This window comes from Podarcis melisellensis (genome assembly GCF_964234715.1).
Source record: "Podarcis melisellensis genome assembly, chromosome: 13".
In the NCBI taxonomy this organism is placed as follows: Eukaryota; Metazoa; Chordata; class Lepidosauria; order Squamata; family Lacertidae; genus Podarcis; species Podarcis melisellensis.
The window spans coordinates 27,595,194-27,617,521 of NC_138545.1; the positions used below are offsets into that span (position 1 = coordinate 27,595,194).

The 22,328-nt window shown below is 47.1% G+C and overlaps 2 protein-coding genes across 3 annotated transcripts in view; both read left to right on the forward strand.

Annotated features, from left to right (window-relative positions):
* LOC309355440 (long-chain fatty acid transport protein 2-like) overlaps positions 1 to 10,605 on the forward strand; it is a 30,254-nt gene extending 19,649 nt beyond the window's left edge. For both annotated transcript variants that reach the window (XM_081886296.1, XM_081886295.1), the window contains 4 exons: positions 1,266 to 1,464; positions 2,496 to 2,593; positions 8,425 to 8,555; positions 9,459 to 10,605. In XM_081886296.1, the coding sequence (XP_081742422.1) occupies positions 1,266 to 1,464; positions 2,496 to 2,593; positions 8,425 to 8,555; positions 9,459 to 9,635 (605 nt within the window). In that variant the 3' untranslated portion in view covers positions 9,636 to 10,605. The remainder of the gene's footprint in view (positions 1 to 1,265; positions 1,465 to 2,495; positions 2,594 to 8,424; positions 8,556 to 9,458) is intronic.
* Positions 10,606 to 12,887: 2,282 nt separating this feature from the next.
* Positions 12,888 to 22,328, forward strand: part of LOC309355439 (long-chain fatty acid transport protein 2-like) — a 30,655-nt gene continuing 21,214 nt past the window's right edge. Inside the window, exons 1-5 of the mRNA XM_081886294.1 lie at positions 12,888 to 13,469; positions 15,272 to 15,481; positions 16,132 to 16,290; positions 17,032 to 17,156; positions 18,669 to 18,863. Of these exons, the coding sequence (XP_081742420.1) occupies positions 12,992 to 13,469; positions 15,272 to 15,481; positions 16,132 to 16,290; positions 17,032 to 17,156; positions 18,669 to 18,863 (1,167 nt within the window). The 5' untranslated portion in view covers positions 12,888 to 12,991. The remainder of the gene's footprint in view (positions 13,470 to 15,271; positions 15,482 to 16,131; positions 16,291 to 17,031; positions 17,157 to 18,668; positions 18,864 to 22,328) is intronic.

The window sequence follows — 22,328 nt, forward strand, 5'->3', positions numbered from 1 at the left end:
CGGGAACTGTGGTTTTGCAAGGGTGCTGAGAACTGTAGCTCTGTATGGGGTCTCCTAACATCTCTCAGCACTCTTGACTTCAGAATTTTGGTTTCTCACTTCAGTGTGTGTGTGTGTGTGTGCATGTGTGTGTGTGTGTTTGGGTCCAGCATCACATACAAGCACTAATTTTACATATGAATTGCCCAGTCCACAAAACTCTTAGGTGCATTACAGGAAGATTTTATTTTTTAAGATTGTCTATAGAATGTCTGGAATGTCTTTTTCCCAAGAGAACTCAAGGTGAATTATAAATGATTAAATATAAAATACGTGGGGATACTTTTGAAAGTGATCCGGAAACTACAATTAATCCAGAATGCAGCAGCTAGACTGGTGACAGGGAGTGGCTGCTGAGGCCATATAACACCGGTCCTGAAAGACCTACATTGGCTCCCAGTATGTTTCCGAACACAATTCAAAGTGTTGGTGCTGACTTTTAATGCCCTAAACGGCTTCAGCCCAGTATACCTGAAGGAGTGTCTCCACCCTTAGCGCTCAACCTGGACACTGAGGTCCTTCTTCAAGGGTCTTCTGGTGGTTCCCTCGCTGCGAGAAGTAAGGTTACAGGGAACCAGGCAGAGAGCCTTCTTGGTAGTGGCACCTGCCCTGTGGAATGCCCTCCCATCAGATGTCAAGGAAATAGACAACTATCTGACTTTTAAAAGAAATCTGAAGGCAGCCCTGTTTAGGGAAGTTTTCACTGTTTGATGTTTTATCGTGTTTTTAATATTCTGCTGGGAGCCGCCCAGGGTGGCTGGGGAAAACCAGCTAGATGGGTGGGGTATAAATAAATTATATATAAATTAATAATAATATTCTGAACCAACTCAGAAACAAATGAAGATTTAAAGAGTTTTGTTCTTTTTAAGGAACTATCCAGTTTATTTTAAGACCAGTAATGTTCCAAAGGGGTAAAAGCACTTTTGTGTACGCACTATACTTTTAAAGAACATTCGAAATGCATTCTTTCCCTAAAATAATTTGGGGTATTGTAGTTACTTGGGGGATGCTGGGAATGGTAGCTCCGTGAGGGGTAAACTTCAAGGGGAAGGCATGCAAAGCTACCTTTTCCATTCAGCTCCTGTACTCTAAAAACATTGTCCTTTATGAGCGAAATTGTTTAGAGTAGTCTGGTCCAGTCAATTTCACCACTCTATTGATTTGTTATGGGGCATGGGGAAATAGGACAGAATTACCAAGGTTCTCCTTCCTTCCCTTCCAAGGCGAGACAGGATTACTGGTGGCCAAGATCACTAGCCATACCCCGTTCTCTGGCTACGCAGGAGACCGACAGAAGTCGGAGAAGAAGATTCTCCGGGATGTTTTTACCAAAGGAGACTGCTACTTCAACAGTGGTGACCTCCTGATGCAAGACCATGATGGCTTTCTATATTTTCAGGACCGGGTAGGAGACACTTTCCGGTGAGTCCCACCTCTCCTGGTGGGGTGGGATCTGCTGCCTTGGTCTTGTGGAGTGAGAGGTTGCAGTTTCAGATGATATATACCGTATTTTTCCATGTATAAGATGCCCCCTTTTGGGGGGGACTCCAAATTAAGAAAACACCCCTCAGCACTACCCGTGTATGAGACGAGCCCCAATTTTAAACCTAATTTTTTGGTTAAAAAAACCTAGTCTTATACATGGTAAAAATACAGTATATCTGTTGTTGGCATTGTGGCAGGTATAGCATATAACAGTGCAAATCTATGCAAGGTATATTTAGAAGCAGGGAGAGTACTGAAATGTCTCGGGGACAGGCCCCTGACACAAGCCTGCATGAGATTTGCATTTGCTCATTTATATTCATATTATACAAATTTTCACAGCCCTCTAGCAACTATGGTGGCTTGGTTACCAGAAGTAATGTATTTAGCATTAGCAAAATACACACCAGGAGATTTAGTTTGGTCCAAATCAAATATAAACTTCCAGAGTGAACATTAAATACATCAGTTCTGGTAAATGAGCCTCCGCACCTACGAGAGGGCTGTGGAAATTTGGGTCCTGGATTTTTGACTCATCTGCCCATGTTGTATCTGAAACCAAAGGGGCACATTGGTTGCTGGATGTGAATTCCCCACCCCCATCCCAGCTCTCCTACCCCACTACCTGGTCCTATTCTTCCTCCTTCTTGCTGTTGCTGCTTGCTCTCTTGCTGACTCTGAGGTAGCAGAAGGTGTAGGAAGAAGCAGGGATGTGTGCCTGCTTTGGTTTATTCCACTGTTTTATTATGGGGCTTAAATGGACAGACATTGAGGGGCGAGCACACAGGAGTGTGCCAACTCTGCCCCCACCTGCCTGCCACCCTCCACAGATTTAAAGATTATGGCACAATATTGTACACAAAGCACTTTGAACACTCAAGAGCGGGAAAGAAATGCTGTGGTAGTTGCTCTTAACATAATAGGCATGCTCTTCTCCCCAAATGGTAACTGTTCCCCTCTCTCTGCAGCTGGAAAGGGGAGAATGTGGCCACCACGGAGGTTGAGACGACCTTGGCAACACTGGAGTCGGTTCAGGAAGCCAGTGTTTACGGAGTGCCGGTGCCAGGTGAGTCCTGAAGTGCCATTCTTAAATGCAACTTTGGGCAGCCAGAGTTAGCATCTGTGGCATCAGGAGATCGGCTCCACAGCAGCAGGCTAGGGGAAGAGGTATTGAGGATAGTCCATTGTACCCGCCATCTTTGGACACTGGCACCATTTCCAGTCATGGTTTGAAGTGCCTGTGAGTCCCACGGTCTATAGAGCACAAGGTCTCTAAACCAGAGGTGGGGAACCTGTGCCGTTCCAAATGTTGCTGGACTCCCATCTGCCCTGGATGGTATGGCCAGCAGCTCTCTCCTGCTCCTCCTCCACTGAAAAAATGTCCTTCACCCACAATGCTTCCATACTGGGCATTCATTGTGCAATAGCTGCACTTTGTTCTCTCTCCTTATGGTGGATCTGCAGAATGCGCTGAACGGAGATATAGAATCGCAGTGTTGGAGAGGACCCCAGCGGTCATCTAGTCCAGTGTTTCCCAACCTTTTTTGGGCAAAGGCACACTTGTTTCATGAAAAAAATCTCGAGGCACACCACCATTAGAAAATGTTTAAAAAATTAACTCTGTGCCTATATTGACTATATATAAAGTAACTCTCTTTAATAGGCATCAAATAAACACAAAGAAAGTACCGTATTTTTCGCCCCATAGGACGCACTTTTCCCCCTCCAAAAATAAAGGGGAAATGTGTGTGCGTCCTATGGGGCGAATGCAGGCTTTCTCTGAAGCCTGGAGAGCAAGAGGCATCGGTGCGTACCGACCCCTCTCGCTCTCCAGGCTTCAGGAAGCTGTCCGCAAGCCTTGCGCGCCCGGCAGGAGCTCCCGGCAGGCGCGCAAGGCTTGGGGCGGCAGCCTGTTGCCCGAAGCACAGGGAGCCCTCCGGAGGGTGCCCCGTGCTTCGGGCGAGTGTCTGCAAGCCTTGCACGACCGGCAGGAGCTCCCGCCAGGCGCGCAAGGCTTGGGGCGGCAGCCTGTTGCCCAAAGCACAGGGAGCCCTCCGGAGGGTGCCCCGTGCTTCGGGCGAGTGTCTGCAAGCCTTGCGCGCCCGGCAGGAGCTCCCGCCAGGCGCGCGAGGCTTGGGGCAGCAGCCTGTTGCCCGAAGCACGTGGAGCCCTCCGGAGGGTGCCCCGTGCTTCGGCGAGTGTCTGCAAGCCTTGCGCGCCCGGCAGGAGCTCCCGCCAGGCGCGCGAGGCTTGGGGTGGCATCTGTTGCCCGAAGCACAGGGAGCCCTCCGGAGGGTGCCCCGTGCTTCGGGCGAGTGTCTGCAACCCTGCGCACCCGGCAGGAGCTCCTGCCAGGCGCGCAAGGCTTGGGGCGGCAGCCTGTTGCCCGAAGCACGCGGAGCCCTCCGAAGGGCGCCCCATGCTCCGTGCTGCCAGCTGCCGCCCGCAAGCCTTGTGCTCCCGGGGGGAGATCCCCCGGTGCGCAAGACTTGCCAACACCAGCGCCGAGAGGCGATGGGATTTGGGAGGGAGCTCGCTCGCCGCCCCGCGTGTGCTCGCCGCCCCGCCTCTCGCCGCCGGACTCGCCCGCCTCCCTCCCACGGCACACCAGGCAACGGCTCGCGGCACACTAGTGTGCCGCGGAACACCGGTTGGGAAACACTGATCTAGTCCAAACCTCTGCAATGCAGGAATCACAGTTAGATCCATTAGGTCAACAGTGTTTATTTTGAAATGCTGCTTTATTTTTATATGCTGCTTCTCCCCTGAAGAGATACAAGGCAGTGAATGTAATATGCAACACTTTCACATCGATAGATTGCATCAGCTTGTAACATGAACAGAAAACCTGCCCTGGCCATAAACTATAGCACTTCTTCTTCCTTTTCCTAATGGCCCTTCTCCCTTTCTATTAGTCCCACATTAATACCGTCAGTGGCACAAAGAGTGCAAGAGAAGCTGGGAGGCATGTCTCTGGTGACATGTGTGAAATGTGTTTTGCTAGCTACAGTGGGAAGGAAAGCTGGAAAAAACACACAACTGGCAACCACTGGGCCCCTTGGGTTTCAGATAGCACATGGTAGAGAAATCTACAAAGCCTGCGACACAAATTTTCACGGCCCTCTAGCGGCTATGGTGGCTCATTTGCCAGAAGTAGTGTATTTTGCATTAACTCTGGAAGCGCAGACTCAATTCTGACCAAACTAAGCCCCCTAGAACATAATATAGATCAGAAGGCTTAGTCTGGTCAGAATTGAGTCTACTCTTCCAGAGTTAACACGAAATACCTCACTTCTGGTAAATGAGCCACCATAGCCACTAGAGGGCTGTGAAAATTTGTGTCCCGGGCTTTTTAGATTCATCTACCCCTGTAATATCTGAAACCAAAGGGGCGCATTGGTTGCCAGATATGAAATACGTTGGCACTATTTCCAGCTTTCCTAGTCCACTACTAAGAAGGGCTCCCACAACGATCAGAGCAAAGTCACAAACCAAGACATTGCGCCACTGGCAGATATGCTAGCACAAATATTTGAGATCAAGATGCCAGTTAGGTTAATCTTTCTCTCTAGTCCACACACTGCCTTGTGCTACAGGCAGACATATTCAGATGTAACCCTTTTATCTATTCTGAGTTGTACTGTGGACAATGAAAATGTTTGCGGCAGCAAAAATCCATTCACTTCTCAGGGTGCAAGATGGACTGGTCATTTCCTCTCTAATGTAGAGAATGTGGTTATTTGTGACATAGCTAAAAGCCAGAAAGACCAGAACCAACTTCTTTGCTATTTACAACATGATCTCTACTTGGTTGCCAACAAGCAATTTTTACTGTCCCACCGGCAAGCCCAGGCCAGTGGCTAATTACAAGCCTATTTAATTAATTATTTCATGGCATGTATATTGTGCTTTAAAAAAAAACATTTCTCAGGGGTGTATGTAAAGATCAGCCATACAAAGTACAATGAAAAATTCATCATAAAACCGAACATGAATCCCAAGCCTACGATGCAAACCATAACTTCCAGCCTCTCTATAAATGCAATAAAAGAAAAGCAGCCCAGAAAGCAGGCGTCTAAGCTAGCTTCTGAAATAGCAGATGGAGATGATAATAATAATTTCACAACTACAAAATCTATATGCCTAAGGGAGGGTGGAAACATGTGAAGAAGGAGAAAAGCAATCTGAAAGAGAAAACTCATTTGGCAAGAAAAAGAATGAGCCACACTGGGTTCTCCGTATAGTCTAGGAGTAGGTCAAGAAACAACTTTCACAGAATACAAGTCCAAGCACAGAAGCACAGTCCAAACAAACCAAGGTCAAGCATGAAGAGTCAGCCAGGGTCCAAGGTATAAACCAGAAGCAACATCAGGCAACAATCCAAGGCTAATAGCGCAGGGAGTTCAGGCAAGTTGCAGGAACTAGAATCAGGAGCCGGAGACCTGTGCTGTTGGGTGGCGAGTTCCCACCCCCCAAGTGGAAATAATGACACACGACACAATTATTAAGGTTAATGGGCTAAAAAAGGCCACAGATTTATTGGTTACACGTGATGAGTGGCTTAGGCATTGGTCCTAACCGACTATATCCAACTTCAGCCCATCCACTTGAAGTCCGGGAAGGGTTAACCACCAGTAGAAGGAGTCCTGCTGATGCACATAAACTGGGAACTCCCCTGGGGTCACTGATAGGGGGCGTGCCTTGGGCCCTCACCTCCCCAGGCTTCGGACAGGGCCACACACCCCGGAATCCTTTACCGGACTACCCTTCAATATGCAGGGCAGGTGATGGCATTACCTCCCCTCTTCCATCTACAGAAATATACCAATGCCTTACCGTCAATACCTGGAAAGTTATGACAATTGCTTTGAGGTAGGCGAAAACCAAGTGGCTGATGCCAATTTGCCAAGTGGAAAAATTCCTACCAGGCCCCTCAATGGCGACCAACCAAGGTCCATAGCAAGGTCAAAGAACAAAACCTTATAGGGTGGGAGGGTGGGAAAACCAAACAGCGGATGAGCGGCAAAGAGGGAGATCCCCGGCCGCGTACTGCCTTTATAGGGCAGGCCACGCCCCCTGAACCAGCCGATTGGCCTACCAGGGGGTGACGCGGCTGGCAACCCTCCCAATCGCGCGGGGGCGGGCCTCCACCCACTGCGCGCGCGGTGGGGCTGTGAAGCCCGCAACCTCACCTCCTCTGACGGGTGGAAGTGGCTTTTCCAGCAACTGAAAGGCTCAGGAGACTCTTTACTTATGAGCTGTGGTTGACTCTGAGTCTGTAGCAGAGGTGCATTTAGGGGAGCAAGACTGGTCCGCCCACACTGGGCGCTGAATCAAGAGGGTGCCTGTAGCGGCACCACAACAACGACAAACAACAGAAGTGGAGAGGTGAAGGGGTGCCGAATTTTTATGTCACACACATGCTACATCATTGCTCTTCAGCCACAGACCTGGATCTTACACACACACACACACACACACACACACACACACACACACACACAAATTTTCTGTTTTACGATTTAAAATACTCATTTATACATCCTTGACATACCAATGACTTCCCTTCTTCTCTTTCCATGGTTCGTTTTACATATCATAAATTCCTGCATATTTTACAGAAACTATACCATTCAGTATTCCATTATTACATGCATCATAACTTATTTACACTGCTGAATTTATCTTAATGCTGCCAATGTTTTCAGCTGTACACAGTTATTTCCCATATATTCAGTAAAAGTTTTCCAGTCTTCTCTATGTTCTTCTTGTTCACTTCTTCTGTATATTAAATCTGCAAGCTGCGCATATTCTGTCAACTTAAGTTGCCACTCTTCTTTAGTCGGGACTTTGCTTGTTTTCCATTTTTGGGCTAACAAAGCATGGGCCGCAGTAGTGGCCTACATAAATAACCTTTTTTGACACCTGGGAATTTCAGTCTGAATTATCCCCAACAGAAAGGACACTGGAGTTGTTGTGTTTTTTTGGGGGGGGGGGAGTTTTATTTTTCAGCTTGTTACGGATCATTTCCCAATACACTTTTACTCTTTTACAAGTCCACCAAAAATGTTCCCTAAGACCCAGATCTTTCAATGCTGGTGTTCTTGAGGACTGGGGTGGTGGTGGCTCCCACTCTTCCTTTGATACCACCAAGGTTTTTCAGCAGGCCTTCCCTGAGAAGACCCCTCAAGGGGATCCTCAGTGCTAGTTCTAAGAGACCCTGTGTGCTCCTCAAAGTCCTTGGAGTTCCCCCTCCGAGGACTCTACATTTACCAGGTCAGGGCTAGTCATGGCAGTAGAACCATTTCCTTCTCTATTGTCTATTTCCTCTCTAGGAATTAATTCTACTGCTTTAATCCTGAGATGGTGAACCTGCTACCCTCCAGATTCTATTGGACTCCAATCCACCAGCCCCAGTCAGCATGGCCAGTGATCAGGGATGACAGGAGCAGCAGCCCAACAACATATGGAGATCCACAGGGCCCCCTGCCCCTTCTTTAGCCCTCTTCTTTAACGCTGCCTTTGGATCCTTTCTTTTTCTCCCTCCGCACACAAAAATAATTGTGTGTGTGTGTGAAGGTGTGTGAAGTGCAGTGGGGGCAGGGAGAAGTAGTATTTCACCCTTTCTCACACAAAGAATGGTCCCAGTGAAAACTGTCCCCCTCCAACATTTGGGGCAGAGGAAATGAAGGCTGCACACTTGGCCACAGAGTGTTAGTTTTCTGGAAGCAGAGCTCTGCTTCCGCTTCCAGTTTAAGACAAAACAGCTGTGATGGGGATGCTACCACATTTGGAAGCCCCCCTAGAAGAAGCCCCCATTGGGGTTGTCTTTTATCCCCGTTTGTGTGCAACGTGTGGCTCTACCCTTAAAACATTCCTCTTTTTGGTTTGTTCCAGGACACGAAGGAAAGATTGGGATGGCATCCATATGCCTGAAGGATGGGCTGCCCTTTGATGGGAAGGAGGTGTATGCCCATGCCAAGGACTGCTTGCCAAACTATGCTATACCTCGCTTCATTCGCATCCGGGTAAGGTGCTGCTCTGTTGCATCACTCTTTAGTCTGTATTATTAATGTTGTTAGCTGTCAGGAGTGAGCCTTCAGTAAATCACATGGAGTATGTGAAGTTAACTCTTTGGTACAAAAAACAGGATCTGCGCAGGAGTGCCAGGCCTAATAAGTACACCAACTCTTCTTCAGTAGGTCTTGCCTCCATGAGGCAGTGGCGGAGAATGAAGGTCCCTGCCTTCCCACAGCTGTCTATGTCACCTCCTCTTCCAGCAAGCAATATGAGACTGCGCCTGCATGCCTGTCTCTGCTCCTCCCACTTCATGCCTCTCCTGGTTCTGAGATACTAGTGAGGAAAGGAACAGGTCACAGTAGGAGGGGGAGACACCTGTGCTTCTTCACCAGCCTGTCCCATCTCTGCTTCTTGGTCTCCCTCCTCTCCTGCTTCTGCTTCTGCCTCTGATTCCGGACTTCTCTCTGTCACTGCCTTTTCCTGCTCACTAAACCCTGTTACCTGTTAACTCTCAAGAAGCGGGAGAGTTAGGAGGCAGCCAGAGTGTTGCTAGGCAATCAGCGGATAAGCAGAGGACTGAGAGTGTGTCGAGTGGAAGGGGGAAGGCCAGCCTCTCAGTCCCCGTTCTGGGAGAATGTATAAGGTCAGAGGACAACGGATGGGTAAGAGGGGAAGGGCTGGAATTTAACGTCCTTCCTGCTGTGAAAGGGGCGGAGATTCAGACTGACCAACTATTGTCAATGCGAGCAGGCGAGAAGCCGTGCTCTGGATGTGTTTTTTATAAATAAACGTAACATAAAACTGCCGGAGAGTCATTACTTCTTATCAGGGCTTGCTTGTCTGCCCGAGATTATTACAGGTGGGACGTCATTCATACTTCTGTACTCACCCCAGTGCCCTTTTTCACACAGGACATGCTGGAGACCACAGGCACTTTTAAGCAGCTCAAAAGTCAACTGGTGAAGGAAGGATTTGACCCTGTCATCATCAGGGACCCTCTCTTCTTCCTAGATGACTTGGAAAAAAGTTACGTGCCAATGACTCAGCAGATCTTCAGTGCCATTGCAGAGAAGAAACTGAAGCTGTGAACGCCTCTTTAGCTGTCCTTAGTAGCACAGGAAACCCAAGAGCAACTAGAGCACTGAACACTTTGGCTTTTGTCTGGGAAGGGCATGCATGCATCTCCATGAATTCTTGAGAATCCTGCACAAGTTAGTTTGGTGGACCTTTTGGTTTTTTTTTAAAGGAGTGCCTGGTTTTTCTTTTCCCCTGTAGACTTTGTCCTTCTGTGTTCACACAACACACTTGCTCTGCAATGTATATATTGCAAACTACATACATGAGGCTGTCACCGGGGTCCTCTGCTCCCTACCCACTGGAATTTTTTTGCATGTTGTCACACATTTGCATGTAGCTGTGCACACATGTAGAAATGTGGTCCAGGGATTAATGTTAACCTGTGCAGGAAGCAATCTTCGCCAGTTGCCACTTTTGTGTTTATTGCAGGGAGATATCTGTGTCATTTGCAGAGATCTTCCAGGCAATATGTTTGCGGAGCATTCATCCCACCCTATTCGTTTTCGCAAAGTTTGTGCAGACATCACAACAAACAATTGCTATTCTGCAGTTTCCAGTGCATTTCCCTATCACTTCCCTTACCAAAAGTTCGGGATTTGCGTTTGTTTGTTTGAAGCACACTTGCTGCACAAGATAATCAAATCTGCTTTAATTGCACAACCTCAATTTGCTGGTATAGGATGGAATCCCACCCACAAAATAGCTACAGTCTGGAATTGGCCGCAATTGATGGCAACACATTTAAATGCTGCCACTTAAATTCAGGTGAACCAGCCTCAGAAAGCACAGTGTGGTCTTCATGCTTCTAGGCTGGAACCTCATGAGCCCCTCACATGGAGGAAACATCACGTTGTCTTCTCATTAGTTTGTGTTCTCCTTTTGTATTTTTATGTTGTGAACCACCTTGTGAACTTTGAATGGATTTAATAAATAATATTAATGATACGACCAGATCATTGCGCATCTGGAACAACAAAAGAACTAGGATCGGTGCTTCATTTCAGTCGGGTTCCAGACATGGCATGGTCTTGGAATGTTGTCCAAAAGTGATGGTTTTCCAGAGATGCTGGAAAAGGCCACTGTCATCTCAGAGCATTCTTCTGAGTCAGTGCACAGAGGATTTCAGCCACACCCAGTCATCGGTAGATAGAGCAAGATAGATATAGGATGGGTGTAAAAACGTAGGCTGGAGGGATTTGGGAAGATAGGGCAGGGGGATGAAGGAATATACTGAAAGGGGGACTGGATGGTTTTTTTCTGGGGGTGTACATATGACAGGAGCTGTAGCTGGGGTTGCTGCACTGAGCTGGAGCTTGCAAGGAGCAGATCAGAAGCTGCTTTATACCAAATCAGACAACTGGTCCATCTAGCTCAGTATTGCCTACCATACACTGACTGCAGGAGCTGTCCTGGGTTTCGGGCAGGTGTCTCTCACAGCCGTATATCTGGAGATTCTGGGGATTAAACCTAAGGCCTTCTGTATGTAAGGCTCTGCCACTGCACTACAGCCCTTGACCTAGCCATAACCAGATGTAAAGGTAAAGGGACCCCTGATCATTGGGTCCAGTTGTGGCCGACTCTAGGGTTGCGGCACTCATCTCACTTTATTGGCCAAGGGAGCCGGCGTACAGCTTCCAGGTCATGTGGCCAGCATGACTAAGCCGCTTCTGGAGAACCAGAGCAGTGCACAGAAACGCCGTTTACCTTTCCACTGGAGCGGTACCTATTTATCTACTTGCACTTTGACGTGCTTTCGAACTGCTAGGTTGGCAGGAGCAGGGACCGAGCAACGGGATTCGAACCGCCACCCTTCTGATCAGCAAGCCCTAGGCTCTGTGGTTTAACCCACAGCGCCACCCGCATCCCTATAACCAGATGTACCAGATGTACATATATGCAATGTTTACAGAGGGCAGCATTTGGCCTGCACATATGTCAGGATGCTGTCAGCGGCTCCTGGCTGGTTGCCCAGGAAAGTACAAAGACAAGGGAAAGTTTATTACCATTCTTTTTTTATTTCAATCTTTACAGCGGAGAGAGACTATAGAGCCCAGCCTCCTGGATAATGGCATTGTCCTGAGTGAATCTCTGCTCCCCCATCTCTCCCACTTCCTCACTCGTCATTCTCATTGTCTTCTCTATGGGTGCTGCTACGTGCCCTCTGTCTTTGAGCTCTTTGCTCTCCTACTTTTAAAGCTCACTGGATTCTGAGAGATGGAGGGTCTGGAATGCCTTCTGAGGACAACGTTTCAGCTGGGTGTTGTTCTGGCTGCCCCATGATTTCCCAGCTTTCCCCCTCATCTGCCTCTGAGCTGCTGCCTCCCTCAACCCCCTGTTTTAATTCTGAACTTCTTCTCTGGAAGAGTCAGGCTGGGGAGGCGGTCTCCACTATTCCTCCTCTGCCCAGTTCCTGACAACACCAGAGGTTCCCAGCCCCTCAGCTGCTCCTTGTGAGTGTCACCTGCTTCCCAAGCTTATTTGGAGTATAAAACGAGAGGCAGCCATCTTTGCTAACTTACTGACCTTCACGGGTACCAAGGGTGTGACAAAAAATGAAATAAATGCATAAATGTCTGTGGAGAGTCCATTTGATTTTCTCTCTATACTCTGGTTTCTCTTCAGATTTTCTCTCTATCAACCCACATTTTGGAACTCTGAGCTCTTGTAAGGATACCATACACGAGGTGCTGCAACTCCTAGGGGACAAAGCAGTTTTGCCCCCCCCATATTTTTGGGAGGGGGCCAGGTCCCTCAATCTTCAGAGGGTGCTTGGCTTCACTCCCTGGCTCCTTGAACATCATGAGGACATCACGTGACGTGCGCTTGACATTGGGACATTGTGTTGGGCCTGCTCAATTGTCTTGAGAAGATGGCGCCTCTGCCGTATCCAAACGGAAGAGTGTTTTACCATAACTGCACATGTGGGCAGCACCAATGTCCTCATCTAGTGCTATTTTAATAGAAAAAGAGGTGTCGGAACTCTCCCTCGTCCTCTTAGGATGGCAATGGAGCCCACCTGAGAGGTGCTGGAACTGAGATCCGGTGAGTTCCGGCTGAAATAAAGCCCTGCCTTCATTCGAGAGGAAATATAATCACTAACCGTAAGTCCGAGGAGCTGTGTGTGCCCTGTGCTGTGAGCCAAAGACAACTCAGTCCATGCAAATTAACTGTCTGCAGACTGACAGTCAAGTGTTCCCTCCTATCGGCTTGTGGGAACTGGTGGGAGGGGAGAGTCTAAATTCCATCTCATTTAATGTTCCTCGTTGCTTTTCTGCCTTCCATTCAGCAGCTCTCGGACAGAGCCTGCAAGAGGCAGTGGGTGCCTGCACATTCCAGGAGCTTGGGATTCTGAAGCCAGACCCCAGCCATGCTCGACGTGAACACGGTTGTGTCAGGGATCTTGATCCTTCTCTACCACCTGGGGAAATTTTACAGCCCCTATTTTTGGCAGGATGTGGTCTCTTTCTTTCGCTTCCTTCATACAGGATACAAATGCCACAGGTGTCTCAGCCGCAAACCTCCCATCACCTTACTGGACTTCTTCTTGGCCAAAGTCCAGAAGCACCCAGAGAAGCCCCTGGTCCTCTTTGGAGACGAAACCTATTCCTACCGAGATGTCGACAGGCGCAGCAGTCAGCTGGCCAGAGTGCTCCGGGACCACGTGGGGCTGGAAGAAGGGGAAACGGTGGCTGTTTTCCTCAAGAACGTCCCTGCCTATCTCTGGGTCTGGATAGGACTGGAGAAGATTGGCAGTGTCATGGCGTGTATCAACTATAACATCCGAGCCAAGTCTCTCTTGCATTCCCTCAGCTCCTGCAAGGCCAAAGTGCTACTGACAACTCCAGGTGATGGTGACTGTTGGCTAGTGGGAAATAGCTGCGCCTCAGGGGGGAAATGAAAGCATCTCTGGACTGCACAGTTAGGCCAGTTTGACCACTGCTCTCCTCTGGGCAAGGAATCCTGGTAGCAGCCCCAGACAGCTGCTTTTGAGTGTCATGAAAGGGAGTGAATAGTTAAATTTATTTAAATCGTATTTCTGCTTCCAGGGAAAGGGGTTTGTGGCCAGTTTTCGGTGGGGAGCACCATTTGCAGCTCTTCTTCTTGCAGGAACATTTCTTGGGCTGGATACGGAAGAGATTGCGACTAAGGGCTTCTCCACACTTACCTTTCCTCGGCTCTTTCCAGGCATGGTTCGTGATTTAAAGCTTCATGTCTGGGTGCCCTTCTTTTGGCTCCAGGGTTTTCTCTGTGAAAACTTGCTCTTCAGTGCTCAGTCTGAGCCAACGTCAATCCAGGGAAAATCTGAATTCAGCTTTAAAGAGGAGCAGGTTTTTGCAGGAAAATCTTGGGGTGTGTGTGTGTGTGGCTCAAACACAGAGCCTGTAAAGAGTGGGGCAAAAGGTATCTAAAGTGTATACGGCCCTTTTATCCTCTCTTTCTTCCCGCTCTCACTTTTGATGTTGCAGTCCCAGACAAAATGCATGGTCAAATTGTTCGATTTTGCAAACTCTGCAAAAAAAAAAAAAAAAGACTTGCTAACTTGGGGCTGATCCACACACTCCCATCTCCACCAAGTTCTTTAAAGCTGAATCAGAACAAGCATCAATCAGGGTTTTCTGTGGGTTGACGTTTGCTCCCATTGAGCACTAAAGAGCAGGTTTTCACAGGAAAAGCTCTAGAGCAAAATAAATAAATAAATGTGGTGGGGAGAGCTTCAAAGCACAGGCCATGGCTGGAAAGAGTGGAGGAAAGGTGAGAGTGGATAAATCTTCAGCTGATGTTTGCAGAGCTCCCTGTTTTGTGCCAGTTCACTGACTGCCCAGGTGACTAGGGATCCACAGTGGCTTCTCAGCTCCAATTAGGTACCGGTACATGGCTATACTGATGGCATGGCCACTGATAAGAGATTATGGAAGCTGTCAAGGATGTGAGGAAGGGGTAAGAGGCAAGGAGAAGCAGTTATCCTGTGGATGAACCTTAGTCCCAAGAGTCCATGCTTTCATTTTACAGTAAAAAGTAAGTTTTGAGCATTTGTAGAACCTGAGATATGAGGCCAGGCACTATACAGGCACTATTCTCATTTCTTTTGTGAGAAACTAGCGTGCCCCTGCCTTTCAATACAATTTTCCGCTGAACGGTTACAGAAGTCATTGACATTTAGGAAAGGAGACCTAGCCAAGAAGACAAAGGGCACCTCCAGTCCATCAATATCTGGGGGGAGGGATTCAAGAACATACTGGAACTTTTAAGTTTGCACAGTTAAAGTGGGTTAAAGGGCGCTGCTCGCAAAGTGCAACAAATCAACTTTTAAAAAGATTCATGCTTTTTGCAGCTTGGAAAGCGATGGAGAAAAACATTGGAAAGTGTGGAATGAATTAGGGAATGGTTAATGGGAACAAGAAAATCAGGATAAATGCAGAAGAACACCATTGAAAACACAACTGGGAAAGCCTGCAAACACCCCATTCCGCCTCTTTTGCTGACCTTTTGGGTCACGTCCGGATTTGACGCAATGTGTGTATATACGGTTGCATGCATATTGAACATGCGTAAATGGAGAGTTGCTTGTATTTGAAGATATCCGTGCCTAAGGTTAGGAAGTAAGCGTCAATAAAAAAATCTCACCTCTTTTCATGCTCTCTTGAAGATTTCAAGGATGCCATTGAGGATGTCCTTCCTGCTCTAAAGAATGAAGGAGTCCAAGTTTTCTTCCTGAGCGAAAACTCCCCAACCGAGGGCGTGGAAGCTTTGCTGGGGCAGATCCAATCCAGCTCAGCCGAGCCTGTGCCCATTTCCTTCAGAGCCAACGTAACTGCTGAATCTACATCCCTGTATATTTTCACCTCTGGGACTACAGGTGAGGAGGGAAAAGGTCACAGTGGTGGGTGAGGGGGGCAATTATGTCTGGAAATCCCATCTTCCTTCTACCTGCCCTACTTGTGTAGGGGGTCATTAAGGGAGGAGTAGTGCCTTTGATAAGGGACGTGGGTGGTGCTGTGGGTTAAACCACACAGCCTAGGACTTGCTGATCAGAAGGTCGGCAGCTCGAATCCCCGCGATGGGGTGAGCTCCCCTTGCTCGGTCTCAGCTCCTGCCAACCTAGCAGTTTGAAAACACGTCAAAGTGCAAGTAGATAAATAGGTACTGCTCCGGCGGGAAGGTAAACGGTGTTTCCGTGCGCTGCTCTGGTTCTCCAGAAGCGGCTTAGTCATGCTGGCCACATGACTCGGAAGCTGTACACCGGCTCCCTCGGCCAATAAAGTGAAATGAGCGCCGCAACCCCAGGGGTCCCTTTACCTTTTCCTTAGTGCCTTTGATGGGGAATATGTTGTGCTCCTTTGGGGTAGTTTGTCCACCTTTGGTCCCCATCTTGCACTCAGCTCTCACCTGTGGCTCCTAGAATCTGCCAACATGGGTAGGAATGTATTGGGATCCCAGCATGTTACGCTTTCCCACTGGACGGATTCATTTGTGGTTGTTAAATGAGCCCTTCTCTTTTTCCTCAAGGGCTACCAAAAGCTGCTATCCTTACCCAGAGGAAGATGCTGATAGCATCCAACCTATCAGGCCACTTTGGGGCCGGCCCCAAGGACATCGTCTACATCCCGCTGCCGCTGTACCACTCAGTTGCACTCTTAGTTGGGGTTGGAGGATGCCTGGAAGCTGGTATGTATGGAATGTCCACTCACACGCCTCCTCTGCAAGAGGGTGATAGGCAGAGATGGGTTGATAAGTGCACAGACATACACACATCCATGAGTGCAGATGTACTCTCAAGTTAGACTGAGAGACTGGCCCAAGATCACCCAGTGATATTCAGGGCGAGAAGGGACCAGAGCCCTGGTCTCCCGGGTCCTAGTCTGATGCTCTAACCACTACACAACACAACCTCTCTCTACATAGGTTCCTTCCTCACCACATATTTGCACCATATACATTGAAAACACCTGCCGCCATTTAATTCTGAACATTCTTTCATCTACCCATGGGAAGAAGCAGACCAGGAAACCTACATGTGAAAGTCAAACATATTCAGGCTGTGTACATAACATGATTTTAAAGCGCACTGCTCCCCTGCGCCAAAGAATCATGGGAACTGTAGTTCACCCTGACAGAGCTACAGTTCCCAACCTCCTTAACGAAATCCTCCAGCCCTGTTTCAGCTGCTGTCTGGCTCAAGAAGCAAGGAGGCTTTTGTCTCTGTGAGGGTTTTCTGCACGTTTAGAGCAAATCCCTTAGCTGCTGCATTTTGCCCCAGCTGAAAGTTTCCAAACACTTTCCAGACGCAGCCCAACATATGCCTTACATTGCAATAATATAATGCATGGCACTTAGAACTGCATCTGCCTATACCAGTGCTCACAACAAGGCCACACCTAAGCCACTCTCTCTCTTTATTCCCACAAGGGTCTACATGTGTCTTGAGACCTAAGTTCTCCGTTTCTGAGTTCTGGAATGACTGCAGACGATATCGCGTTTCCCTGATCCTGTATGTGGGAGAAATGATGCGCTACCTGTGTAATGTGAAAAAGGTAATCGTTGGCAAGAGAGGCCAGTTTTGTTGTTGCGGCAAAAATGTTGCCAAGAATTCAGATGGATTGTCCATTTGGATTCACAGCTGAATCCAAAAATATAGATGGGGGCTGCACCTAGAGGTCAAAGTCAAGAGTCCCACACGGCCCAGGGAGCTTGCAAATGACCACCTGGAGAACAGCCATCTTCTTTTCTCATTGTTTTTTTAAAATCCATTTTATTGCCGAGGAACAGCTGGTGAAGCAGGTACACAGTTGCAGGCACTCATTTTATTATTATTTAACTTAAAAATATATTCCTCCTTTACTAGGCAGCAGTGCCCCTAGTGAATGCCACCCATCTCAAAAAAACCCCCCAAAAAACAACAACAAAAAACCCCTCAAATGTTCCAGAAGCTGGATCAATTTCCAGGGTAGTTTATGGCCCTGTCAGTTTCTTTTGCTTGGTTTTTAAAAGAAGGCCCATGGGCCCTGGCAGCTACCTGAGAACCAGAATTGGAAACCATGGTTTGGAAACCTCTGGTGACATTGGTTGCCTTCTATCTGTGGCACAGCACGTAAATTGTGAGATTTGTTCCTGCAAGAGCCAGTGAAGGCCGCCAATTTGGGTAGGCAAATTCTGCTGTTGTGCTCTGTTGCTGCTTGTTGGCTTCCCACAGGTATCTAACAGATCAATATAATAATCATATTAATCATAATAATAATTTATTATTTATACCCCACCCATCTGGCTGGGCCTCCCCAGACACTCTGGGTTGCTTCCAACAAAATATTAAAATACAGTAATGCAGCAAACATTAAAAGCTTCCCTAAACAGGGCTGCCTTCAGATGTCTTCTAAAAGTCTGGTAGTTGTTGTTCTCTTTGACATCCGGTGGGAGGGCGTTCCACAGGGCAGGTGCCACTACCGAGAAGGCCCTCTGCCTGGTTCCCTGTAACTTGGCTTCTCACAGTGAGGGAACCGCCAGAAGGCCCTCGGCGCTGGACCACAGTGTCCGGGTAGAACGATGGGGGTGGAGACGCTCCTTCAGATATACTGGACTGAGGCCGTTTAGGTGTTGTACCAGGTGGGCCACTGCCCTGATTCAAGGCTATTCTTATGGCATACAGTTTAAATAACAGCCCCTCAGCTGCAGTCTGAACCAGGTGAAGTTTCCAAAGAGCCTTCCTAGGAAGCCATTCACAAACCTGACATGTTTGTTATCAGGAGGACAGGAAGCCGGCACTGGTCAGTGTGGCGTCATTGTTAGAGTGTTGGACTATGACCTGGGAGACGGGGGTTCGAATCCTCACTCAGCCATGAATCTAACTGGGTGACCTTGAGCCAGTCATGATCTCTTAGCCTAACTTACCTCACAGGGTTGTTGTGAAGATTAAATGGGGAGGAAGAGAACCATGTCCATCACCTTGAGATCCTTGGAAGATAAAGGTGTCATAGAAATGTATAATAATAATAAATATTAGCAAAGTTTATTTAGTTCAGCAGCGACCCCTCTGACATGCTGCTTTGCAGACAGACAGCGACCGAGACCACTGTGTGCGAATGGCAATAGGCAACGGTATGCGTGTGGAGGTCTGGAAGGAGTTCCTGCACCGATTTGGACCCATCCAAATCTGTGAGATCTATGGAGCGACAGAGGGGAACGTCGGGTTTTTTAACACCACAGGAAAAGTCGGAGCTGTGGGAAGGTCCCACTTCCTCTACAAGGTAATGAGAACTAAACTAGACTATCTCAGCAAACCCATAGCTACCTGAAACCCTGTTTAGATATATATTCTTATCTAGATATACATTCTTATCTAGATCTTATCTAACCCCTGGATGGTTAAGTCCAATCAAAGGTGACTATGAGGTGCAGCACTCACCTCGCTTTCCAGACTGAGGGAGACGCTGTTTCGGCTGTAGACAGCTTTCCGGGTCATGTGGTCAGCACGACTAAACCACTACTGGCACACAGATGAGTGCCAGTGCACAGGGAAATGCAGTTTACCCTCCCACCACAGTGGTACCTATTTATCTACTCGTACTGCTATGCTTTCAAACTGCTAGGTTGGCAGAAGCTGCGACAGAGCAATGGGAGCTCACCCTGTCGTGTAGATTCAAACTGCCAACTTTCCGATCGCAAGCCCAAGAGGCTCAGTGGCTTAGGCCACAGTGCCACCCACGTCCCTCTCTTGAAATATATGGAGTGGATGTGGCCCAAGTCTTGCTGCACACAATCCAGAACTTGTTATTCCTGCTGCACTCTATTCACAGGGCATGTCAGGACTGACCACCTCTCCTCTCAGACAGCTAGAAAGCAGTAGAGAGAATGCAACAGGAAGGTGAAGCAAGATAAAAGCCCACAGCAGGGGAAAGTACAGGGAAAGGTACTAAGAATTTTGTCGACACCCCCCAAGTAAAAATGTAAGACTTGGAAAGATAGTTTGTTGGCATAGTGCAGCCTCCGCAGGTTGCCCACTGCCCAGCTGTTCCTGCTGAGGTTCAAGCCTGATCTCGTCCATTATGCCACTCAACAAATCAGTGGCAAAGAGGGGCATGGCTGCCAAGCCACACTGCCAACAGACAAAGAGAGCCAGTGTGGTGTAATGGTTAAGAGCAGTAGTCTCGTAATCTGGTGAACAGGGTTCGCTTCCCTGCTCCTCCACATGCAGCTGCTGGGTGACCTTGGGCTAGTCACACTTCTCTGAAGTCTGTCAGCCCCACTCACCTCACAGAGTGTTTGTTGTGAGGGAGGGAGGGAAAGGAGAATGTTAGCCGCTTTGAGACTCCTTAAAGGGAGTGAAAGGCAGGATATCTCTGGGACCCGATGGGCTGACTTCCAGATACTATAAAGCTTTGAAGGAGTGGCTACTACAACCTTTGAAGGAAGTCTGCAATGAAATTTTGGAGGGGAAAAGGGCACCAGAATCATGGAAAGAGGCTTATATTACACTTATACCGAAGACACAGACAGAAAAGACTCAACTTAAGAACTACCGCCCTATTTCATTACTGAGTGTGGATTACAAAATTTTTGCTGATATTTTGGCTAAGAGATTGAAAAAAGTTTTGATGGAGGAGATTCATAGAGACCAAGCGGGCTTTCTCCCGGGAAGACATTTGTCAGATAACGTGAGGAACATAATTGACATTTTGGAAAAGCTAGAAGTGAATATAAATACTAAAGCAGTTTTGATATTTGTAGACGCTGAGAAAGCCTTCGACAATATTTCTTGGAGCTTTATGAGGAAGAATCTCCAGGGGATGGGGGTAGGCCAAGGGTTTGAAAATGGTATAGGTGCAATATATTCTGAGCAAAAAGCTAAACTAATTGTAAACAATGTGGTTACGGAAGAATTTAAGATAGAAAAAGGGACAAGTCAGGGGTGCCAAATCTCCCCACTACTTTTTATATCAGTCCTGGAGGTTTTGCTAACATGATCAGAAGAGACCGGTTGGTTAAAGGTATACAGGTCAGAGCTAAACAGTACAAATTGAGAGCATTTGCAGATGATCTAGTACTTACATTACAAGAGCCGGAATCTAGTACTAAAAGGGTTTTAGAATTAATTCAAGAGTTTGGTCAAGTAGCAGGATTTAAACTGAATAAGTCAAAAACTAAGGTATTAGAGAAAAATTTAACAGCTATCGAAAAAGAGAGGTTTCAGAATGAGACAGGTCTAACTGTGGTTAAGAAAGTGAAATATTTGGGGATTAACATGACAGCTAAAAATGTGAATTTATTTAAAGATAATTATGAGAAATGTTGGACAGAAGTGAAAAAAGACTTAGAAATCTGTCAAATTTGAAGCTTTCCTTGTCTGGTCGAATTGCAGCTATAAAGATGAATGTATTGCCTAGAATGTTGTTTTTGTTTCAAACATTGCAAATTGTGGACAAGACGGACTGTTTCAAGAAGTGGCAGAAAGATATTTCTAAATTTGTCTGGCAGGGCAAGAAACCCAGAATAAAATTTAAGATTTTAACTGATGCAAAGGAAAGGGGGGGATTTGCCCTGCCAGACTTTAAACTTTACTATGAATCAGCAGCTTTCTGCTGGTTGAAAGACTGGCTGCTTCTTGAGAACACAGACACTTTGGATTTAGAAGGTTTTAACAATATTTTTGGGTGGCATGCATATCTGTGGTATGACAAGGTTAAAGCTCATAAAGCTTTTAAAAATCATATTGTCAGGAAAGCATTGTATAATGTTTGGATTAAATATAAAGACTTGTTGGAAAATAAAACCCCGAGGTGGTTGTCGCCAATGGAGGCAAAGGCTGTGAAAAGACTCAATATGGAGTCCAAATGGCCGAAATATTGGGAAATTCTGGAACAAGAAGGGAACAAACTGAAATTGCAGAGTTTTGAGAAATTAAAAGATAAAGTGCGAGACTGGCTTCATTATTACCAAATAATGGAGGCTTACAAGTTGGACAGGAAAATTGGCTTCCAGGTGGAAAAATCAAAATTGGAAACAGAATTGTTAGAACCCAAAATTAAGAATTTGTCAAAAATGTATAACTTGCTGTTGAAATGGAATACGCAGGATGAAACTGTTAAATCGGCCATGATCAAGTGGGCACAAGATATTGGTCATAGCATTATGTTTGCTGATTGGGAACAGTTGTGGACCACCGGTATGAAATTTACGGCATGTAATGCCCTAAGAGAGAATATTATGAAAATGATTTATAGGTGGTACATGACCCCAGTCAAGCTTGCAAAAATTTACCACTTGCCTGATAATAAATGTTGGAAATGTAAAGAAAATGAAGGAACATTCTTTCACCTTTGGTGGACGTGCCCAAGGATTAAGGCTTTCTGGGAAATGATATATAATGAAATGAAAAAGGTATTTAAATATACCTTCCTGAAGAAACCAGAGGCCTTTCTCCTGGGCATGGTCGGCCAATTGGCGCCAAAGAAGGATAGAACATTCTTTATGTATGCTACAACAGCAGCAAGAATACTCATCACAAAGTATTGGAAGACACAAGATCTACCCACCTTGGAAGAATGGCAGATGAAGGTGATAGACTATACGGGACTGGCAGAAATGACTGGCAGAATCCGAGACCAGGGAAGAGAGACGGCGGAAGAAGATTGGAAAAAGTTTAAGGACTATCTTAGGAAACATTGCAAAATTAATGAATGTTAGAATGATGTTGGTTTAGAAATTAAGTGGTT